At 37.4% G+C, this 23,211-nt stretch overlaps 1 protein-coding gene across 11 annotated transcripts in view; it reads left to right on the top strand.

Moving 5' to 3' along the window:
• The window catches only part of ptprsa (protein tyrosine phosphatase receptor type Sa), a 149,454-nt gene that overhangs the window by 59,630 nt on the left and 66,613 nt on the right, over positions 1 to 23,211 (top strand). For all 11 annotated transcript variants that reach the window (XM_077717261.1, XM_077717254.1, XM_077717255.1 and 8 more), the window contains 4 exons: positions 1,541 to 1,762; positions 7,594 to 7,739; positions 9,176 to 9,317; positions 20,405 to 20,593. In XM_077717261.1, the coding sequence (XP_077573387.1) occupies positions 1,666 to 1,762; positions 7,594 to 7,739; positions 9,176 to 9,317; positions 20,405 to 20,593 (574 nt within the window). In that variant the 5' untranslated portion in view covers positions 1,541 to 1,665. The remainder of the gene's footprint in view (positions 1 to 1,540; positions 1,763 to 7,593; positions 7,740 to 9,175; positions 9,318 to 20,404; positions 20,594 to 23,211) is intronic.

The following is a 23,211-nucleotide window of genomic DNA, read 5'->3' as shown; positions in this document are numbered from 1 at the left end:
GATAAATTTGAAATATTAATGAGTTTGAGCTGCAGCGTTGTCCCAGTTTTAATTTTTAAACACTATCAATTTGAATTTGACATCCCTGCTTTAGTGGATATCTCAACCTCAGTTATCAAACACATTAGTACCAATATTCAAATAGAAAATCATCTTAATTCATAGTTTGACTGTTTCTAAGTGGGAGTGTGTAGTGACTATTGATTGCCATTACTCAGTGGAAATTGTGTCATCATTCTTGCTGTAATTGCTCTCGCCTGGCAGATGTTTAATGGTCTGTTTTGTAGGTGAGGGAAATGAGTGAGTCTTGGGACACACCTTTTAATTTTATCAGAGGATGGGCTAGTTATTTTATTTGTGATAATTGTCATTTGAAAATATTGGGATTTTTCTGTTATTGGTGACAAGCTTATCTCTATTTCAGAATGAATGCCCACTGAAGGCTTCATCAAGGCATGTTTCATGTGAACCAACACTCATACCAGTCATATTTGGATTAAGCACAGGTCATACTTTGGGTTTTTCAACATGTACATCTCACTGGCTCTTCAGCACATCACAGTTTTATTTTTATTACTTGCTATAAGCCAGTAAAATAAGAGTTCTTGGTTACCAAGGAAAGGTGTTTCCTTACTTGGAAATCCACAAACTCGTCTGATCTATTGTTAGTGGTAAACGATATACTTGGTTAACTACCCTTTTATCTTCTTTGTTCTACAGCACAACCATGTTGGCGCAATGTAATAACACAAGGGCAATTAGAGACCGGTGCAAACAAAACTTGTTATATAATAGTTGTAATCATCAGATTTTTTAAAGTTGTCACCAATTTGTCACATTAACAATGTAAAATAACATGAATAGATAACAGTGAAACTATACTTAGTGTATCCTTTCAACCTTAACTTTAACTTGAGCATTGAGATGCAGTCAAAAATCACGCAGAGCCATTGTTAAACTGAATCCTACATATGGCCTCAGGTTATAATCGGTTTGCACACTCAACAACAATAGGTGTTGTAATTGTGTTGTGAAGTTTATATAGCTAGCAGAGGTGCAGATAAAAAAGGCATGCCCTAAGGAGAATAACATAAATCATAACCCTGGCCATCCTCTGTGCACGGATGGTGTAATCTCCTCCAGGCATGGCAAGGTTTTCTGTACCTCCTACATTGTTTATTGTTTAGAACAAACAGCAAATCACTCTTCAAGTCATCTATGCAATTTATCTTGTCACCTGTGTGTATACTTTCATCATTAAAATTTACATCCTTACTTGCACAGGGGTAATTTAAAATATTTGGTGTAATGGTTTTGTGTTGGAGTATTGTCTTTACAACTAAAATAGCAAGGGATATTATGATCCAGAATTATTGGATTATTAAAAATATACAATTAACTCTAAGGTCAACTACCATCACCAGTTGTAGGGAAATTTCTTCCTTTCTAGAAGCTGACCAACTAGAACAGAAACAATTGTGCCATAAACATTACCTAACTTTAAGGTTATAACGTTCTTTCTCTCTTCTTTTTTTTGCAGAGTGCCAAACCATCTAGCCCACAGAACTCAATCTTCCTGGTGCAGTTGGGACCTTGGCTCTATAGCCGGGTCGGAGATAAGCCCCCCATCCCAACCCCCTCCCCTGCACGCCCACTGGAACCAAGATGGCCAAAGGGTGTGCTGCTCATCTCCCCTTTCCACTCCTGCTGCCTGTTACCACTCTGCTGCTATCACTGCTGCTCACTGGCTTACACGCCTTTTGTAAGTAACTCTCCAACTCATCATTGGTTAGTTTTCAGAGTGTTGAACATTTCATAGATTATGCTTCCCATTCTCCTTTTCTTGTACTGTAATGGGCATGAACTAACCCAAAAACACCCACATAAATTGAATTTGTTTGTCTAACGATGAGTTGATTAAGTGAAATTGAAAACAGTCCAAATACATTATTGTTTACCTATCTGTGTTTGAAAAAAAACAACTTTAAAAGTGATGATGAACATTAGAATAGAATCACAGCCAAGGTCGAGAACTCTAAAATAATCTGATTGTTCCTCAATGTCACCTGATCGATTAGAATTCATCAAATTTATTTCCACCCACAACCTGTAATTACTTAAATGTATATACCCAACAAAATATTAGACTTCACTTGATATAGGATGGCCTTCTTTTGGAATAAAATAATTCAAAGTTGCTTTACTGCAGATAAATTACTGAAGATGGGTTATATCTTAAATGATTTTAGTTTTTTTTCTTCCCTATTTTAAAAGTCCTTTGCTTTAATTGACACCTAGTTTAAAAAAATGGAGGTTTTTTTTGTGAAAGCTGGCGACCTTTAACTGATTAGACAAATAGAACCACTGTGAGATTAGTTACAAGTCAAATGCATGATGGCTAAAGAGGGAGATGGGCGACCCAACGTTACAGTTAAAGAAACACAATTGCATTTATTTTTTATTGTTGCACAATAAACGTCATACTTTTCCTCATTCAAAGTAGAAGGGCTAGATCAAAACGACTGTACTACTTTCAGTGAAAACATGCAGTGAAAGCCACTTTTAAAGCATCCCAAATCATGGGAAATTGGGTGGATGTCGAGTAGCAACGCATCAAAATCTGTAAACGCGGCGTACACACACTGCACAGTCACTCAACAGTTTATGTGCTGTCCAGTACTCCCAGTAGTTTTATTTGTTGAAGATAATATCTGGCTTTCTTTTCTTTTCTAATTTTTATTATTTTTGAATCTGACTATCTACAGTCATTCGCTACCACCCGAAGAGACTCAATATTTTAATCTTTGTTTTGAATATATATTTACAACTATAAATGAACTTACTTTAAGTAATGATGTTTAAGGTAATGTCTGCATTAGTTGTTTTGGTTCTGTTTTTTTTATTTTCTTTTATGTTTTGTGTTGTCTGATCAATGCCAGTCATTCATTTTTTTAACACTTTCATCTCTTCCACTTAAACTATGTGCTATGTGACTGTCAGATTCAATTGACATTCTCACAGCTGTTGGATGACTGGCCCTGCTAATTTGCTGTAATTTACGGTGCTTTGCTCTCTGTAAAATAGGAAGAAAACAGGTTCATCTTTTATTTAGACCCAGGCAGGAAGCCATGTATGAAGAAGTCTCTTGGCACTCTTTACATTCTTGGAAGATGGCAACAGTTTGGAAACCTTTTCTTTGGCTCCAGTTAAATAATTTAAAATGTTTGAAAAATAAACAAGCAGTCAGTACTGCAGCCCAAGGGCATAAAACCTAGACTGGCATTAAACAGTTTCATGAAGGTGAAATGATTGAATGATGGAACATAATGCTAAAGCACATGACAGCAGCCTGATCAAGCAGATCTCAGTCACCATAAGAGCCATTTAAAAAGCCAATACAGAGCATGGCTTTATATTTAAGATTCCAAAGGACTTTACATGTCACAGAAGTGTCACATTTTTACTCATTTTTATTTATTTTCTTGTGGCTGATTTATATTTTCCTTTTTTTGTAATGAGCTAATTTTTATGATAACACATATATTGAATCAAATATCTATTATGCATAATGGCGAAGAACTCTTAAGGGACCATATTTACTTGCGTAAATGCTGCAACACCCTGCTAGTCGGATATAGTTACAATATAAACGGCTCCAAAAAATAGGAATAAATAAGGAAATCCGAATGGTGCTTTATGCCCAGTAATAGTTTTTTTTCTCCTGTAGTTCTACTCAAGTTCCAGATCTATAATGATTTCTACTAATCCACTTATAATAAAAATTAATCACCGGAATATTTTGTTGTTGCTTTTAAGCCACCCGATTATGCAGTAGTTATTTTGCTTGATTTCCGTGCAGGCAGCATAGGATTACTTGGTGGTGGTGTGATTTTGAGTGTGAATGGTTTTCTGTCTATGTATCCTGAGACTGATTGGTGAACAATCTAGGATGTAGTTTTCCTTTTCTCGGGATAGGGTACAGTGTCCTTCCACCCTGGCAAGAACAGTGTTGAAAACGAATGAAAGAAGTGTTGGATTTTTATCCCCCTTCCATTCTCTGAATAAACCAGGCGTGTTTTATCGTTAAGTTACCCAACCAGCGTATTCCCATTTATTTCCACTGTGCCACACAATACATAGATTTACTTTCATGCCAATACCTTGACCTCCCTCTCTCGCTCTCTTACCCACAACGGTTTCAATGGGACTAATTTGTGACTATTACAATTTTGGAAAAAATGTTGCCTCTCACCCATAGCTCCTTTCATCTGGATACTATACTTCTTCAGACAAGATTTCCATTTCCTGCTACCATTCCCGCATGGTCCAAAATGTCCCACCAGTTTGTTTGCAATATAGTTGACTTTGAAGATACAGCATGATGAAATGGGCGAAAGACTTGTCGGATCCAATGTTATACCCTTGGCTCCTTCTCTACTGCACGTCATTAAATGTGTGTTTTGAGCCTTTTTATAAGGCAAATTGGTGCTCCTATTGCACGAAAACCTTTAAGGAACATTTTACATTTTGTTTGTATATGTACACATTTTTACAAAATGTTTGTATTGATTTTTTTTTCTAAATCACTTGAATGCTAAAGCTATTTAAGTTCAGGTTGGTTGACCTTTTTGGATAAATGTGAGTTATTGTGTGTGAAAACTTCTTGTCAAGACAACCAATAGTTTAAAGTAAAGGCCTAGTTGCTATAGTGACAGTTTTTATCCAGACAGCCTGTGGGAATTGGCTTTGATTGATGGGGTTTAGGTGTGCGCGTGTATGTGTGTATGTAACCATGGGCAAGAGAGATGTATCTGTTAATATGCCTGCCTACCTTAACATGTTATCCATGTATAAATGTGTGAGTGAAAACTGTATATCTAGACGCCCTAATTATACGGGGGCATGATTGAGGTTGGGTCAACCCACGTTACACCTCCTTGCAAATCACACATCTGTCTCGCATTAAATATACAGGTAGGTCGAGAGTGTTTCCACTTTTGACGTCATTTCATCTTGTTGGCATGAAAAGCATTGTTATGAAAGGAAATTTATGGCACTACCATGTAACTTTTGGCAGTAATTTTATGTTCCTACACATAAATGCATTACGCTCTGTGAGTGGAATACAAATGACTTTGGACGCAAATGCAAAACGATCTTTATGCAAATGGGGTCACATCCAAAAGATCGCCGTCCAGGCCAATGTTTTTAGTTCGAATAGTATTTCTTGCAAGAAAAACGCAACTGTTTTTCAATTATATTTTGCATTTGCAAATCTCACTTTTTATTATGTTTTCTTCATTATGGTTTTCTTTTTTAATTATAACTATCTTGATTGTTATCAGATTTATCATTAATATTACATAATCCCTAATGTTTGTCATATAACATTCATTAATATGTGAACAAATGAAACACCGATAATGCAGATTATATCTGTTAATTTAATTGCATGCAAATGTTATTGTACATCACATTTGCTTTTGACTATATTTTAAAAGTGTGTGTTAACAAATCAAGTGAACACACAGCAGAGATTTTACAAGTTGACTGTGTTTAACCTTCAAAACCTTGTCCAAAATATGGCCACCACCATCCATTTGGCCTAACCACAACCCATAGAATGAAGGGCTTAACATAGTACATCTAATAATACCTCTTCTTTTCAAACATCGCCATTTAAAAAGGATCTTTAGCACAGTGAAAGATGCCAATTTCGTTAGCGCTCATGGCAAATTACAGAAAAGCTTTATGTCATTTTGCCATCAATTTTGCTAATTCAGTGGCTAATGGCTTCCATTTGTGACCAAAGAAGCTTTTCTCCGCCAATTACTACATTAGTCAATAAAGACGCCATCCTTTGTCCCACCCAGCCATCCTATCAAATAGCAGTAAAGTAGTGAAAATGGAGCTTTCTCATATTTATTTTCAGACCTTCCACAAGCCTCCATTTTATTATTACATTGCCATTTTTTTTGGTCTTATCAGGTCTAACAGAGCCAGCAGCCAGTAGCAGGTGGTAGCTGTATAATAGCAAAACAAGTGTATGTGTGCTCAGTGTGATTTTTGCCGGTGCTGCTAGCCAGCAGGATTTGCATTGATATGTTCTACCAGAGACTTGAAAGGGTATAGGAGCCCTCATGACTTGCTATTTTGGCTTTGGCTGTGTCCTCCTGCCAAGCAGATAAAACCAGGTTGTGTGTGCTGATGGTAGCACTTTAGTAGAGAAAGTCAGGACAACTATACAATTTTATCTAGTTCTGTTTGGATGAGGGTGAACTCAACTTTAAGACTTTGTTATATTTCAAATGTCCATATCTTCAAGATGGGTTAGTTTGGGGTGGGGGCAAACATTAGTAGTGAGGTCTCTCACCAGCAGTTGAGTTCAATGACAGTTTTAATGCCGCTTTAATGTACTAAAAAAGGATAAAAAGCAGAAGTGATGCATCAACGGAAGAATATTGTCAGGCATTGCCATTCAATAATATAATACTTTTGCATCATTTGTTTGTTAGTATTTTGGTTTCCCAGTGGAAATGGCAATATAATAACAGACAAGACTGGACAATAGCTGAAGACTTTAAAAGAATAGTACCAAAGTTCCATGGTTAGCGCGTCGGCCTCACAGTTGGTCACCAATTCAGGGTGATCCCTCCCTTGTCCCTAAAGTCAGCTGTATGCATTTATTTGTTAGTTAATTTATTTATTTATCAGTTTATTTGGTTTTTATTTGTGTTAATGACATTGTAAAACAGTTACATGAAACACTGGTGTGTGAAATGTCATTTAGCTATTTGGTTGAGTGAAAAACGTATTAATAAATAAACTGAACAGGATATGTTACACCAAAAATATTGAATTGGAGGTTGAAATGTAGTAAATCGTAAGGTGTAACCTTAACTTTGCGATCATCTAAAGAGTAATGGTACTTACAACCAATCGTACTTGCATGCTTTGCTGTAATGTTTGCATCATACTGTATCTGGATGTTACGTATTTAAGTGCAAGGGAATTAACACTGACTACTCGTATAGTTTGCCAAAAGTCTTTACCCAGTAATAAATGCAAGGACTGTCCTCTGGGTTTCGTGGTGCCAAGAGACTGGTGTCATTCCCTATCCCTTAATTATTAACTCAATGTTTTTCGCATGCCTTTTGATCATCACCACTGATTCAAATGATCCAAATTTATCATCTTGCCAAGGACACAGCGTCTCTCTCTGTCACTATATCTGTTCATCTGCTTGTCTAGCTCATTCTCTGACACACTGTCTACAAAGAATATGTGGGTTATTCCGGAATAGGACATGTTGGCATTACATTTCTTGAAAAATAAGCCTTTACTTTCCTGATGTTCTGCTACATATTCATCATTTTTAAGAAACAAGTAATTAAAAACATCGAATGAAATAATTGTATTCTGATTTTAGCCATTCAATTTGGTTTGCTATGTGATGGGTACTTGCTCAGATTATGTAAAAAGTTGTTCCTGTTAGTCAAATTAGGTATAGGTGAAAAAAAAACAGACATGACACAATAATTGTTTGTATATAATTTTGTGTTCTTCTCACTATTGTTCCATTTTTCTTTACAGCACCACCACGATTTACAAAAGTTCCTGTTGACCAGATAGGTGTTTCTGGGGGCGTGGTGTCCTTTGTCTGCCAGGCGACAGGTGACCCCAAGCCAAGGGTTAGCTGGAATAAGAAAGGAAAAAAGGTCAACTCTCAGCGAATAGAAGTGAGTCAATTGACATTGCCTGCATGCTTAAATGTAATGTCATTTTTATGATATGTTTTGAATACATGAAATACTTTTGATTCTTTTCAGCCCCTATCTATTTTTCATTATTCGTTAACATCTAAGAAATTAGTACATTCGTGACTAGTGCATGCATGTTCAGCCACTCTTTTAATCCTTTAACATTGTTCTTTTATTCTATAATGTATGACTGATTTCATGTTGGCTATTCTATGCAAGTATGTTTTATGCAGGTTAATTTCTGTGACTGATGTTAAACTTAAATCACCTAAAGTCTCTATTGATGCTCTGTTTCTTTTTAATTTAAGACAATATGTCGTTAACAACTGCAGTGCTCAGAGACATGCGTGCCCTTACTGTACCATCAAGGGAAGCACATGGAAGGGCGAGCTAAAAAAAAAAACAACAACAACAATAACAGCATCATCAAGGGAGACTCGATTTCAAGAGAGGACAAAATAAAAAGTGTTCTCCCCTTTCGCTGCATGTAACTTGCAAAAAATAAGCTAAGGGCAGGCCAAAATGGACATTTATCATATTGCATTTAGCAGGGAATAGAAAATGTTCGTAGTCATTTTTAAAGTATTGTTTCGGGCCTCAAGACAAATGCTTTGATATTGATTGTGATGCTCTGCTGCTTTTTTCATTCTCCTAATTAGCTGCTCAGCCCTGAGACACAGCAATGGAGCAGCAATCTGCTCAAGACACACTTTTCAAAAGTTACAATTTCAAAACTTTCACCAAAAGATCTGCTCAGGAAACCCCCCTTTTATTCTATGGTGTACTTTCTAACTGACCATCTCAACCTGTTAGGCACTTTGAGTAAAAACTATGTTTAAAAGAGCATAAAAATCAAAAGGATACTTTGGGATCTAAAGTATTCTTTATTCATGACAGGTATTCCATTACCATTCACTACTGACCTGTGGTCATTGCTGTGAAAATATAGTCTTATGCTCACCTTTTGCAAAGGGTAAATAATTTCATACATTTTCACATTGAATGGTGTCCATCAGAATTGGAACATGAGAGAATTAACAAATACATCATGAAATGCACTGGCTGTTTTGTGTCAAAAAAATGTAACCTCCAAATTCTCTGATGCGTGAACATACGTGTAGGAATGACAGCCTTTTTGTGCAGGCAACATTAGTTCTCAGCAATTCTGAGGTACTGTGTACTAGTATTATTGTGCAAACAATTCCAGAGTTATTTTTTGCCCATGTCAAACACCTTTCAACGTTGTTTAGTAATGAATGGAGTCGTTTTAATATAATGCTGCGCACCGAGTAAAAATGGAAAATCTATTGCAATTATTAACTTGACAATAACTGATTATAAAGTAATAGGTATTGATTTCTTAGCATCTCAAATTCCACATGTATCTAACAATAATTCCTCGTTTTAACCAACAGAACATTGAATTTGACGAAGGTGCTGGTGCAGTGCTTCGAATTCAGCCTCTCCGTGCACCACGTGATGAGAACATCTATGAATGTGTGGCAGAGAACAGTCAGGGTGAAATCACAGTCAATGCCAAGCTGTCAATCATCCGGGGTAAGTCCCACATTACGAAAAATTTTTACAGAGAGGGTTCTACTTAATATGTGTAAATCACTCAGTGGGCAACGGTAAGTTCTCATATGCCCCTTTTCCATTTTTTGTGGACTCAAAGTGCTTTTAAGTGAGTACACATGTATTTTATTTGTGCATATTATTTTAAACTGAAACGCCCTATGGAAAAAGAAAGAACAAGCCCAGAAAAAGCATGAGCAACAGCTCGATAGAAAAGGAGCCACTGTTTTTTAACGGATATCTTAGCTTGTGCATTTATTGTTCATTTGTCACACAGGTCTAAATCACATATTGAACAATAATCCAATTGTGAGCAGACTTTTTATGTGTTTATGCTGCGCCACACTCAGTGTGTCTGTGGAACACCAAGCACCGTTGGCACTGCTGCAACAAGATATAAAGCAAAAAAGCAATGATCGTTTGTTTGGAAGCATGCGGCCATTTAAAATGGTAACATCCAAATCAGTTTTTTTGTGTGGAGACAGCGCATGTGCAATGCATAGGTGCAGCAGTCTTGCTAGATTGGGCTGCCATCATACTTAATTTGCTCAATGTTTTCTATTTACGTGCTCACAAAGGATTGGGATACAGTTTGATTAAGTTTTTTTTCAATACAATGATTGAAGTTAAACAATATTTTTTCTAGTTATACAGATTAAATTCAGGTTTTTACTTCAGATATTCAAGTGTAGAAAATTGAGTGTTTAGTGTTAAAGATTTCATCCCATAAACCAATGATTGTGTTCAGAACAAAGATGTCATCACAATAATACAATAATCTGGTCCTCAGATTGTGTAATTTTTTGGGGTAATTTTCCAAAAAATCATTTCCAAGATAATTAGAATGCTAATTTTAATATCTATAAATATGTCAATGCCAATGTATCTATGCTATTTTTCTCGGAACAAAAAGGGGACTTGTGAACAATGATAGGCACAAATAGGGTAAATAAAACCAGTATGATATTATCAGTACCGGAAACCTGTTTCCTTTACTGAATCCCTGGTGTAGCTGTTGATTTCTTTTTACGTTCTACCATATGTTCTAAGAGGAAGATAACGCATGGTTACACACATTTTTCTTCACATGCGCACAGCCGCATGCACGCACACACACACACACACACACACACACACACACACACACACACACACACACACACACACACACACACACACGCACACGCACGCACACACATACACCTACACTCGCACACCATGTCCTATCTGTTCTCTCTCACTGCCATCTGCCATGGACTGGATGAAGTGGAGCTATAGTTGGCTGAGAATGCACTTGGTAGGCCCTGCTGGCTGTCAGCAAGATGAGGTCGGATGTGTGGGGAGGTTTAGGCTAGGCTTGCCCAGTATGCTAAAAATAATGTGTTTATTTTTTTTTTGGGGACATTTGTTCTTACATTATTCCTAATAGTTCAGAGTTATAGCCTGTGAAAGCAGTCACACTTTTGACAGATTGTCTATTTTGTGGCTTTTATGTTAATGTAAAGTCATATAAAGGTCATGCTCTGGGATAAGATTTTACATTCACTTGATAACCGTTGCAATATCTTCCTTTAAAATACTCAAACTAAGCTCAAACCTCAAAAATAGGATTAATCGATAAGAGGAAACAAGTGAAATGCTGTATTTTAAATTTAAAACCTAAACAGATCTGTTTGTGTGTAGCTTTGTATACACTATACATGTGGAATTCAGTGTGGGGCGAATGATGGCAAATCCACTACAACATAAAATAATGGAAGGTGAGTTAAACAAGTTTGTATAAGTTTCTGCCATATTTTGGAACGTGACAACTTTTCGGCTTTAGCACAGAAAAACAGTCCTGTTAGTGGTAAGTTTGTCCTTCAATGGTAATGGGACATGTCCCTCTCACTGTAGGACCTCCAAATTCCTAGTTTTATCTCCAATGACTCAATCTCCTAATATCGTTTTTGCATTTAAACTTGGGCCGATATTCAAAAGAAATCTAAGTATTTTTACATATCAATGTGTAATGCGCATTGTTGTCCTATGTTACCAATATCAAAGAATATCTTACCTTGAGCATTTATATCTGCTTGACAGTTATATTGTATGTATGTATATATTATATACATACGTGGATAATTTTGTTTCCTGCTCTGTGGCGTGCCCTCATTGTCACTGGAATATCCTGCTCACACATTAAGTGTTATATAATGTGCTTGGAAGTTTGCTTTTTTTCTGTCGTATAAAAAACGAGTGGCAATTACATTTGCCGACCCTCCTGTATTCCTTTGCACGCGGCAAAGGCAATTGCAATATTTTTGACTCTGATGCTGTCTTGGCTATCCCAAAACCTTCGCTTAATACTGTAGCCAAAATACTGGCCATCTGGTTGCACATAGTCCTTTGAGAGTTATTGGAAGGAGAGCTGACAAGCAAATGAGGCATTCTCTTGAGAGTTGATTGAACATGCAGTTTGTGCTCATAGGAACATTGGTTTGTCATGGGATTTCTTACTTTTCTCTCCACTTTGAAGCATGATGAGGAGAGGAGCTTGTCCTGGGCTATATTTTTGATCCCGTGCTGTTTGAGGGAATGGAAGTTTTCTGCTTTGTCTACTTGTCGTCAACTGTGCTGTGTCTGTACCTTTACCCTCATGATTACTACTTTATGAATAAAAGGAATTTCCCAAAAGTCTTCCCAAGGAGCAAAATCAGTGATTGATGGATGTTTGAGTTGTAATATTTTTTTTCTGGATTGCAAAAGTAATGTAATGTAGCACACGGCTGCTCAAATGAGGCATATTTTGGTTTACCACTACCAACCAGGTGGAACCAATCAAACCCTTTCCGTTTTTCATCATCTTTTTAAAGACTTTCCAAAGCTTTCTCTCTCAGCATGCCAAGTTTTCAGGGTGTTTTTTTTCTACACTGCACTGATTTCTTCACTATATTTTTAGACTCCCTGTTCCTCCTGTGTGGGACAATTTCCCAGTAGGGGAAATGAAGCCGGTAAATACATTTTTGTCAGCATACAGTATACCTGTGTTTTGTTGTATTATTTTGTTTGTCACTTAGGAAGCTTCTTATATATTTTAATTTGTTAGTTTTTTTTTGGGGGGGGGGGGGGTTGAAATCAACACGTTTTGTTTGGATTTTTATATATTTGTCTTTATGTAACAGTTTGCCTCCAAATAGATTAGTTTATGTTGGGTGTTAGGAACAAGTCACTTGCACAGTTAACAGTTAAAACTACTCAGCAACTTGTTATCATGGTATCTCTGTTCATTCATGCATTTCTTATCCTATGAAAGTTTGTGGGGGTAATGGAACCTATCACAGCCAACTCTTGGCAGTAGGTATGGGACACCATTAATTTGTTGCCAGCTAATCGCAGGGCACAATAAGACGAACAGCCATACACGCTCACACTGATACCTAAGGACAATTTAGAGTGGTCCACCAGCACAGTGTGGATGGTTTTGCGATGTGGGAGGAAATTGGAGTACCCTGAGAAAACCCATGTAAGCCTGAGGAGAACATACAAACTCCACACTCGCCCACTGTGTTGCTCATGTTGTGTAATCCTCCTACAAATTGAAACAACAGTTAACTATTTGTATACTCTAGTCAACTCGAAAGTGAGCTGTCACATACGACAGTATTTTTGAATGAATACATATTTGAGGGTGTGCTGCAGGAATACATGATATTAGTTATCGATTTGACCCCTACTGTTAACAAAAATCTTTGCATATGTGCGCACACCTTATGTTGAAAGTGTGTGTGGTGTCCGCTGTGTAGGTGAGTAAGACAGGGAGTGAGGGAGCTGGTTTATTCTTTGTGGAGTCTGTGCATATAAGTATGCAAACAGCTGGCGTGAATTGATGTTAACTTCCCTGTGCATGCATTTTGTGTTTACAAGGACAGTGAAGAATAAGTTTGTTTGTATCAGCAAGACATCTAAGTTGCTTCCTCTTACATACTGTATGTGGTGACCTTTCCTGGTATAGCAAGAGCAGAAAAGAAGGCAATGACTACTATTATGAATGGATCTTGTATTGAGAATTTATCTCCAGTTGCTGATGGAAAAGTGGAAGCCCAATTTACAAACACATCAATGTTGAACCCCTAAAATTATTAGAAACCACAGAGTTCCAAAAATCTGATGGGTTATCCACCAGATAGAACTTCAGTTCCTGCTCATGCTGTGCTACACTAGATTGTTGTGTTTGCTAGATTTTAGTCCAACGTTCTCTGGTAAGTGGTGATCTATGTCGAAGTTTCGCAACCACTGTGCTTCGGCATACTAGTGTGCCGTTAGAAATGGTCAGGTGTCCCGTGAGAAATTACAAGTCATACATTGTAATGTTCTGAAAGAAGAATCCTAATATGAGAATAAATATTAAAGTCATTTTATTGCTTATGTTCTGTAACGTGAACCGGAAGTTGTTCGGCTTCATGGGTTTCAACTTTTATCGACGTTAGGTCTGTGTGAGCACAAAACTGCTATTTGTGTAATGTTAGAAAATTTAAGTAATAATGAGAGTTAAAAACTTATGTTAGGAGATTTAAGTCATTTTCTTGCACTCACTGTGGGTGTAACATTTCTTTTTAAATAAAAATTTCACGTATTGCCATTTTCAGCTTTATCTCAGATTAAAAAAAAGAGAGAGAAATTCTTTTACAGCTGCAGATCAGCGTTCATAGCATGTGAATTCTATCAAACCTGTAATGCTGCAATTATGTGCTTATCTGCAGTTGCAAGCTAACAATTGAGACATACGTTGGGTAGCAGGAAAATATGTGGAGGACCGAGCAAAAAAGAAAAGAAAATGAAGTACTGATGGAGCAGTATACATACGTATGTGAAGGGAGGCTTTAACTCAACATACCTGACTTCTAACTTTTATCATCAATTTTATATAATTCCTGCTCAAGCAGAGTAACCTTGGTGACCTCATACATCTAGGAAGAACCAGTATATAGCAATATAGAAAGGGACATTAAGGAGGGATGGTTTGTGTGCTTGTGGGCAGGAAGGACAGTTGTAAAGAGAATTTTAAAGGAGGCAGTATACGTTTTCTGATTGGTTTGTGGTTGTGACTTCACATGAGCAGAGACTGGGGGTAGCGAAAGACCGTTGATTTCTGATGATTAGAGTCAGTGTGAGTGGTGACCTTTGGGGTGGCCCATCTCTTGCATAAAAGAGGAGATTGGTAACCTGACATCTTTGTTTTCTCCTACATATGAATGAGGTGCCTAAAGTTGTTCTCGACAAATATGCAGAACATAATCCTCCGTGCAGGTATTCTGACCAACCAACAGCTATCATTTTCTATTTAGCAGGCACAAAGTCATAATAACAACTTTGCATTACACTGGACTAAAAAATATATATCTAAATATTAAGGTAGCCTTGCTAACAATGCAAACCTAACTACACCAGTTTCAGTTGTGCAATATCAAGAAAAACAATTGGTTATGATTTTCGGCCTTAGTTCTCTGCTTTTCAGTTTGAAACAATACATTTAATGTTGCTACATTCTTAATTATTATCCTTAATATGCCTTTCCAACAATCTGCCTAATGCTGAGTACAAAAAGAAATATTATGTTGTCCTCGTTTCTGGTGAAATTGTTTATTCATATTCAGTACGCATTCTCTTTTAGTTTGAATCTTTCTAAGTGACGTAGGTACCACACTTGACCCATTCTCACCCGGTTGAAAGCTGTAATCCTCATTCACCTTTTTTGCCACGTATACCTGTCACCTCCAAACTGTATGCTGACATTTAACAATTACCTGACAGGCATCAGAGCGGTTCTCTACTCATTTTCATTTGCTCTCTATATAAATGTGTTGTTGTCTTCATCAAGCTAACCTTCAAATCCGTTATTAGCAGCATAATTGCATGAGGCTTAATGCTCCCCTGGACAATGACCTCCCAGTCCGTTCTCACTCATGCATTTATCACCAAATCCGTTAGCAATTATAAAAATGGGGCAATGGTTTGCAATTGATGTTCTGCTGTCTGAATTAGATATTAATGGAAGTTATTTCAACAACACATTGTAATGCAAAGTGGTTACATTTATTGAACCTCTAACCATCGATGTAAGGATTTGACCGTGTTTGAATAATTTTTCAAAAAAAATGTTTTCATTGTAAACATTTATATTTATTGTAATGACAGACTCTAAATACACCTGTCTATCTCAGCCTGAATTGGTGGCCAGTGAATCGCAGGGCATAAGGAGATGGACAACCACTCACGCTTACACTCATAACCTAAGCGCAATTTTGAGTCCTCAACCAGCCTACCATGCATGTTTTAGAGATGTGGCAAAAAACTGGGGCACCTGGTCAAAACCCACATATTCCCAGGGAGAAAATGATAACTCCACACAAGAAGGTCCGATCCTGGAATCAACCCTTCGATCTGAGAACTGTGAGGCTACTAATGCGCTAACCAGTCGGTCACCAGGCCACCTTTTGTCATTATCCTAAGACTTACTAATATAGCCACACGTTATTTTTCAAGCTGAAACTGTTTAAACGGTTCAGTCAGCCTTAGGTTGACTCAGGGTTAATGGTGTTCCAATTGTGTGGATGGCCCAAATATGTACACTCGAATATTTAGATTGCTTTAAGTGCCCAAAATGTATTTTAAGCTACTTTAGTTGGCCCCGTTTGACCTTTCAGATGCAGATGTGTATTAATATGCAGCAGACTGGAATTTGAATATTCAATTTAAATTTCAATTACAGTGATCTACAATTGTTCTTCAATGACAACCAAGCTTTGCTATATTAGTTATTGCTGCTTTAAAAGGATTAGTAGGGAAAAGTAATATTACACACGTCTATATGTTCCTAATCTTACATTTGTGAAAGGTTAAGTAAAATTTTACTTTGCCACATAACTGCTGCTAATGGGTGCCAGCTGATGCCAGCACGTAAGCATCACTGAGTACCCCATTACACCCAATACATCCATACAACAACATATTTTGCAAAAAGGGTTGTACAAAGGCAACTGTGTCTTTTCTTGGCACAATGTTTTAATCTAACATATTTTCATGTGCCTGTCCTTATATACACACATCATCCACCCAGTAAAATCTAAAAAACTGGAAGGAGTTTACATTTGAAAAGGACAAGTGACGCAGCACAATGCGTGGGAGAATGTGGTTGATTCTCTCCCACTTTCTGAAGCCCACATTGAAACCACCCACTACTAAACAAAACCTGACTGGTTGACGTTTCTTTACGGTAAAGCACTTCCTGTGCTTGCTCTAGCCTCGTCTCCTGTTCTCCCTTGAGTGTGCATGTCTTGTCCTACTCGCCTCATGAGCCTGACAAGATAGATAAAAAGAGCCAGCAAGGCCCAGGGCCCTGAGGGGTGGAGGATCAATTAGATGTTGGTGTTGGTTTTCAACAGTCATTACAGTAGGTGAACCTACTCGTCATTTGCGTTATAATTTCTCATTCCATCCACACGCACACACACATCTTTATCTTCCCCCAGCCTGGAGGACTAAGGATAAATCAGATGGAAGTAGTAAAATGTTTTTCAGGCCAATTGTTCACCTTGTTTTATGTGTGAGCCAAACCATGGGTATGATTTTGGATACCTGGATGGACAGTAAATGATACCCATTTGATGTCAAGAATGCCAAGGCAACATATCCCTCTCATAATGGTGCAAAGTGGTAAAAGGTGTAGGGGTTGGCTGTATAACAACCATAATTCAGCTGAGATGGTTATCTGGAGAGGGTGAGCTGTGATGGGGCCCGAGTCGCTATGATTAGATTTCTCTATTGGTATTCTTTTTTTTTTTCAGAGCTCTCCTTGTGACTTTTTTACCTTGTTGTATTATGTGCATCTCGATCATAGTTCAACAGGGATTCCAATAGAAAAGCAAAGGAGTGTGCAATTGAGAGTGCTTTGAACAGTCAGTACAAACAAAGTATGATATATAATTGTTTTTGGCTTATCACAAAATAATGTTACTGTCAAAGCACATTGCTAAAAGAGGCCAAAATATATCTGTTTTGCAGTCACTGTCACTCTACCAGTCGCTACTTTGCTATATTCATTCTCATATCTGCTCAAAGTTTTTGTCGCCATGCGCAGCATTTGGTAATCACCTAACCTACTTTTGCCTCTGATGGAATTAAATAATTTTAAGTGAAAATAATATCAGTAAACAGTGTGTACTAAACTTGGCTTTCCTTATCATTTGGTATAGAGGTTGCCTTTTAAAGTTTTCTCCCAATATCCTACGTATATTTTGCATGTCCATATGTAAAATGTGTTCCGATGTTTGTTACATTCCCCATTTATTTGTTTTTACATTAATAAAAGCTAACCTTGGTTGTTACAGCAGATGTTTTTAGAAGTCACCCTGATTAACATTTAAGTTGCAAACAAATAGCTAAGCAAAAAACCCAAGCTTTTGTTTTGTGTGGGGATATACACAATGCCTTTGGTACAACCACAATTTATTTGGTACCAGTGACCCATAGTGTAGAGGATTACTCAGGAAAATTAACTGAGTATAAAGCACAGACCTTTTAAGCGGGCCACATGATAGCTGAATGCAACAGCAGGCATGAATCTGCAGATTATCAGCACTGGATAAACCATTCAGATGCTGATTAAAGGCTTTGCACCTGTCATTTTTTAAATTATACTAAATGGTGAAACAGAAGTATATGGTTTTACACTGGAATGAATAAGTTAGGGGACCCTGAGTAGGCCCAAACGTAAGCATGGCTTTGTAAAATGAAATCCGAAGGCAATGTATGTATGGAGCATTGGAAATATTAATGTGCCAGTATACAGGTGAATTTATAGTCCTTTGATTATTAATGCATGCCTCTGATAAGTTCATAATTAAAAGCATTTAGCAGCAATAGAAGTCGGAATTAGTTTCAAAAACCTGTTGCATGGTTCAATTTATAAGCGTAGCATGTAGAAAATTAACACCCCACTCACCTCTACTTGCATTCTAATGATTATTGGCCTCAGTGGTAAAGGCTGCTCCGGGAAAATTAAAAAAAAGTTTTGTCATTGATGGATAGTGCACTCCAATTGATTCTGTTTGGCCTGATCCGTCATCACAAAAAGTGCACATCAGAGAAGAAATACAATCGCTGGAGTGGTATGGTGGCACAGGCCTTAGGGAATCGCAAGGATAGCATAAACCTATGTCATCGGCTTTCTTCTTCCCTTCACAGTCAGTCTGGATAACCCTGAAGTACCACTCTCTCGATGAGTGATCTGTTTATTTTTGCATGACTCTGTTTATCGACAGCATGTGAGGTTGAGAGGAAAGATAGTATCTGTCTGTATTCTTTGGGAGGTGACAACCAACCTTCGGGAAAAGCAGCCTTACTCGAAGATGGAATAATCAAATTTAATTATTGCTGTTTTGGGAGACTTTTTTGATCATCTTTACTTTTCCAGCGGTACGATTAACACCCTCTCTCACCTTATTTTCTAAGTGTCGAATCCGGCGCTTAAGGGAAGCTTTTTTTTAAATATTTCATCTATGGGCTGTCTTGACTTGAATTGACAGTTTTTACCTGTCAGTTTGGTTACTATAAGTGGACTCAAGATGCATGTCGGCCTCCTCAGCATCAAGTTCATTCATACATTATCAGGAACGGGGAAAAAACCCAGAGTGATGCAATAGCCATTCTTTAACAGAAAGACTTTAAAAGGGGCTGCAATATCATCCCGTGTATAGCATAGATCATTAATGACATACAGTAGAGGGATTTTGTCAGAACATATTCCCTTCTCTTGTCCTAAAGTATCTGAAGCAAAATGTAGTTTGCAATTGCTTTTCTAAGCTTCAGGGCAACTTAATATAAAAATATTATACGTGATCATGAATAATCAATGGAGAGGATACAGTACTAGAGCCTAAAACGGTGTAAATGTCTGTATGTCTTTGAACTCAGCAGTAAAATATTCATCAGGCTCTGCTGATGCAAGCTTTAGTTGAAGGTAACCGGATTGGATGTCTTAGTTAGGCTCTCCTCTTTTCTTCTAACTTAAAATTTAACTCTTTTCATTTGTGTATCTTCTAGCAAGTGTGTCCATTTCTCAGTCCCCCCAATGTCATGTTTACAATAATTGTATATTGTCTATAATGTCATAAAATCCCATACCAAATATATACCTTTTCAATTGATACAGAAGCAATAAACCCCCATTCCCCCGATTTTGCGATGTGGCCTTGAGCTTCTGATTCATATTGCAGCTCGGAGCACTTTGCCATGCAGTTCTCATAATCTAAGAATGAGTCACTACTTTGGCTCCAGTCAGGGTGGAGGTCAGCCATTTTGACCCTTGGGACTAATTGACCCAGCGTGACAGCAAAAGGAGGACATTGACCATGGAGAACACTACACTCTCTCATCCGTTAATAGTGAAGTAATTGCTCAATCATGCATGATTATCTAATGCAGGCGTACTGTAAAAACGGGGAAAAAATCCTGCAGAATGGTGTGGCTTTTTAATAGGTTGAATGAGAAGTGCGAGAGTTCACCGAGAAGCAAATTTTAGCTCTTCTTATGTTAAAATAAAAACTTGGGTAATGAAGACTGGTATTTTAATACTTTGCTATGCTATATGTTTTTTAACCTTATGCATGGCTTTTTATTCACGTCAGTTTTTTTTCAGGCATCTGTTTTTAGTGGTGTATGTCCTCGTATTGGCCTTTACATAGGTTGTTCAGACTATATATTTCTGTATGACAAACATTGCAATGTTTCCTGCAACGCTACCCAAAGTTAAAGTTAACCTGTTAGTGCATATTTGTCAGATATGGTTGTGTAACTATTTCATTGTTACATATGTTTGTACCAATGCATTTTAGTGAATTGAAAACTAACGAGTTCAGATGTATAATTAAGCCGTGTACCAGTACATTTGTTTCTCTGCTTCTCTCACTGGAATTTATGAGCTATAATATTATTGAAGACATTTTTCCCCCCATGTTTTTTATGTGTCTGTGGCGATGTTAACAATAATTATCATGATCAAAATCTTTATGTCTCTCTTGATTTCACAGAGGACCTACTCCCTCCTGGCTTTCCTACCATTGACATGGGTCCTCAACTGAAAGTCGTGGAGCGCACTCGGACAGCAACAATGCTGTGTGCAGCCAGCGGTAACCCTGACCCAGAAATCACCTGGTATAAAGATTTCCTACCCATTGATCCCAGTGCAAGTAATGGGCGAATCAAACAGCTACGCTCAGGTACGCAAAAGCTAACAGCATTGATGTTCTTTTCTGTATTACCAACAAAACATTACTTAGATTTCCCTTTCTTGACAATAGGTTAAATTGTTCTTTAATGCTTCAAAAATAATTTGGGTGATGCTTGGAATGGTCTATATAAATGTGACTATAAGTGCAGCTTTTTTGTTGTGCAAGGATGTGCATGAAAAGTACACTATATTTGGGAATGAATAAGGTTAGCTGATTAATACCACCTCACAATGACTGCATGCCATAGGCAGTGAAAGCCACAAGGAAGTTGTCCTGCCACATCTCAGTGGTGGATATGTTTGTGTCTAGTTCCCATTGATTAAAGCCTACTTAGAGGTCAGTCACTACAGCAAAGTCTAATTACCGTATTTTCACACCTATTAAACGCACCGCCCTAAGGGGCGCAGTGTATTTTCCTAACAGGAGCAAAACTGATTTTGATTTTGTTCTATTGACTTAATGTATATTGGTGAAAATATAAGTCAAAGTATTCAAACAAATACAAATCTGTCAACGTCCTCATCTTCTGTATCCAACATAAAGAGTTGGACAACATTGCAGGGTTCCATAACATTGTCAGGGTCAGCTTGTTCGGCGTGGGGTTTTGTAATACTGATTCCAGATTTAACGAAAGCTCAAACTACACTGCGCCATCGATTCCAAATGTCACGTAACACTTGCAACGCTGCCTGCCTGTCTTTGTATAGAACCTCTATGTTGGCGGCCATCCGACATTCATCACTCCCAAGCCGTTCGCAAAGCTGTTCCTCCTCGCTGTTAAATTGTGTTCGATCCATGGCTTCAGTCCATTTTCCAAGCGTTCACACCCGCATTCTGTTGTCATTCAAGACAGCTCTGTATAGCTCCAATGTGCTGTTTCTTTGAGTATTGAGAGTGTTTTTGAGGGTTTGAAAGCGCTGCGAGCACATTGAAGTCGAATGCTTTGCCACTCGCTTGGGATGTTTTGAATAGATTTGCCGTAACGCCTGGAATACAAGGGGAGGTTATTTTTAGGATAAAAGTCTGCTGGGTTGATTTTAATTAGTAGTGTGTCGGTCACTCAAGCGGTCAGGGTCATACAACAATTTTAATTTTAGTCCACAAACAAGGCGCACCGGCCGATTGGGCACATCAAACATTTTAGAGAAAAAAATAGACTTTTAAATGCACCATATGGGTGTGAAAATGCGGTACATAGCTAATAGAGTGCAGAAGGAAGTGGCCCTGGGCAACAAGCGGTAGATATTTGAGGTCGTTGATTGGTCACCATTGGGAAAAAACTGATAGCTCTTGTTTGATGTGCGACTGCAAATGTCCATGAGGTTGGATGCTGCTAAATTGTCTTGTTATTGAGTTTATGGCCCGTTTATGTTCTTAAATTGCAGTAGAACATTCAAAATAATTGATTGGTTGATTCACAACTTAGTTTCTCACAGCTGCCCTTCTGGTATGTAGATCAATTATATTGATACCAAATAGCTACATCCTGAAACATTCCATAGTATGAAATAAGTGGGTGTTTATTTGTGCATTGTGGGGGGATATGTACTTATTTGGTTTAATCATAGACCATGAGGAAATACTGCAAGTACATGGTGACTACAACCATTGGGGTTATACTTTATTGTGCATGTATTTTCTGTACATGAGTTAATTCTTATTTTTTATGTCAGGTGTTTTTATTATTTTAATTAAGCAGTTGCATTCAAATAACATAGTATTCACTTTCGTATTACTTATATTTATTAAGGAATACTTTTTAATGAATATCAATGCTGGTTTACGCAACATTTATCTCTGTTTAAACAACTGTTGGTGTTACTGTCTGCTAATTTCACAGTCACCATTTTCGTGATTCTCTTCCAATGGTATTTGTGTGTCTTTTCCCTTTAGAAGATGTTTTTCTTTCTCTGTGTGCTTTGTCTGTCCATAATTTTGTGTGACATAAAGTATTTTACACTTTGAATTCAACACAAAAGCCATGAGAATCTAAATGTTCCTTAAATTCAACATTAAACACAAGATGAATATAATCAAATAGGTTTTAAATTTTGCAGTAATCACAATTATACTATACATTTAAAAAATCAACTTAATTAGTTAATCACTTTGGACCTTATGAATTGTAATGCATTACAACATGGAAGGTTTGATATGAAAATGTTTTGCCACGCTGGCAATGCCATCCAAGATGGAATTTAATCACTTTAATATAATTCTTCAGTGGGTAGAAGCCTCACCCTAAAATCAACTTTGTTGTTCTTTCCTCTATTTACTTTCATCTTGCTTTGTGATTTTCAGAAACCTTTGGTAAGTGTTTTTCTCGGTCAAGCAAGCCCACCCACTCTCCTTCCAGCTGATGGCATATTTAAACTCTGGTTCTACATATGCATGAACCCTTGCTTTCCTTCCTTTCCTTCCTTCCTTCACAGCTTTTTACTACTTCTGGCACTTTAAAAAAAACTAGTTTTCTTTTTCTTTATTTTGACAGCTCCATTCTGCTAAAAGTATTATAAATAGTAGCTTCTATATTTTTTCAAGCAACTTAATGGACTTCTGTATACATTTCTTTATTAATGTTTAATGAAGGAAACACCGTGGCTGAT

The sequence above is a fragment of the Stigmatopora nigra genome, chromosome 5 (genome assembly GCF_051989575.1).
Source record: "Stigmatopora nigra isolate UIUO_SnigA chromosome 5, RoL_Snig_1.1, whole genome shotgun sequence".
NCBI lineage: Eukaryota > Metazoa > Chordata > Actinopteri > Syngnathiformes > Syngnathidae > Stigmatopora > Stigmatopora nigra.
Note: the sequence above shows the minus strand (reverse complement) of the source record. Positions and strands in the feature narration are given on the sequence as shown.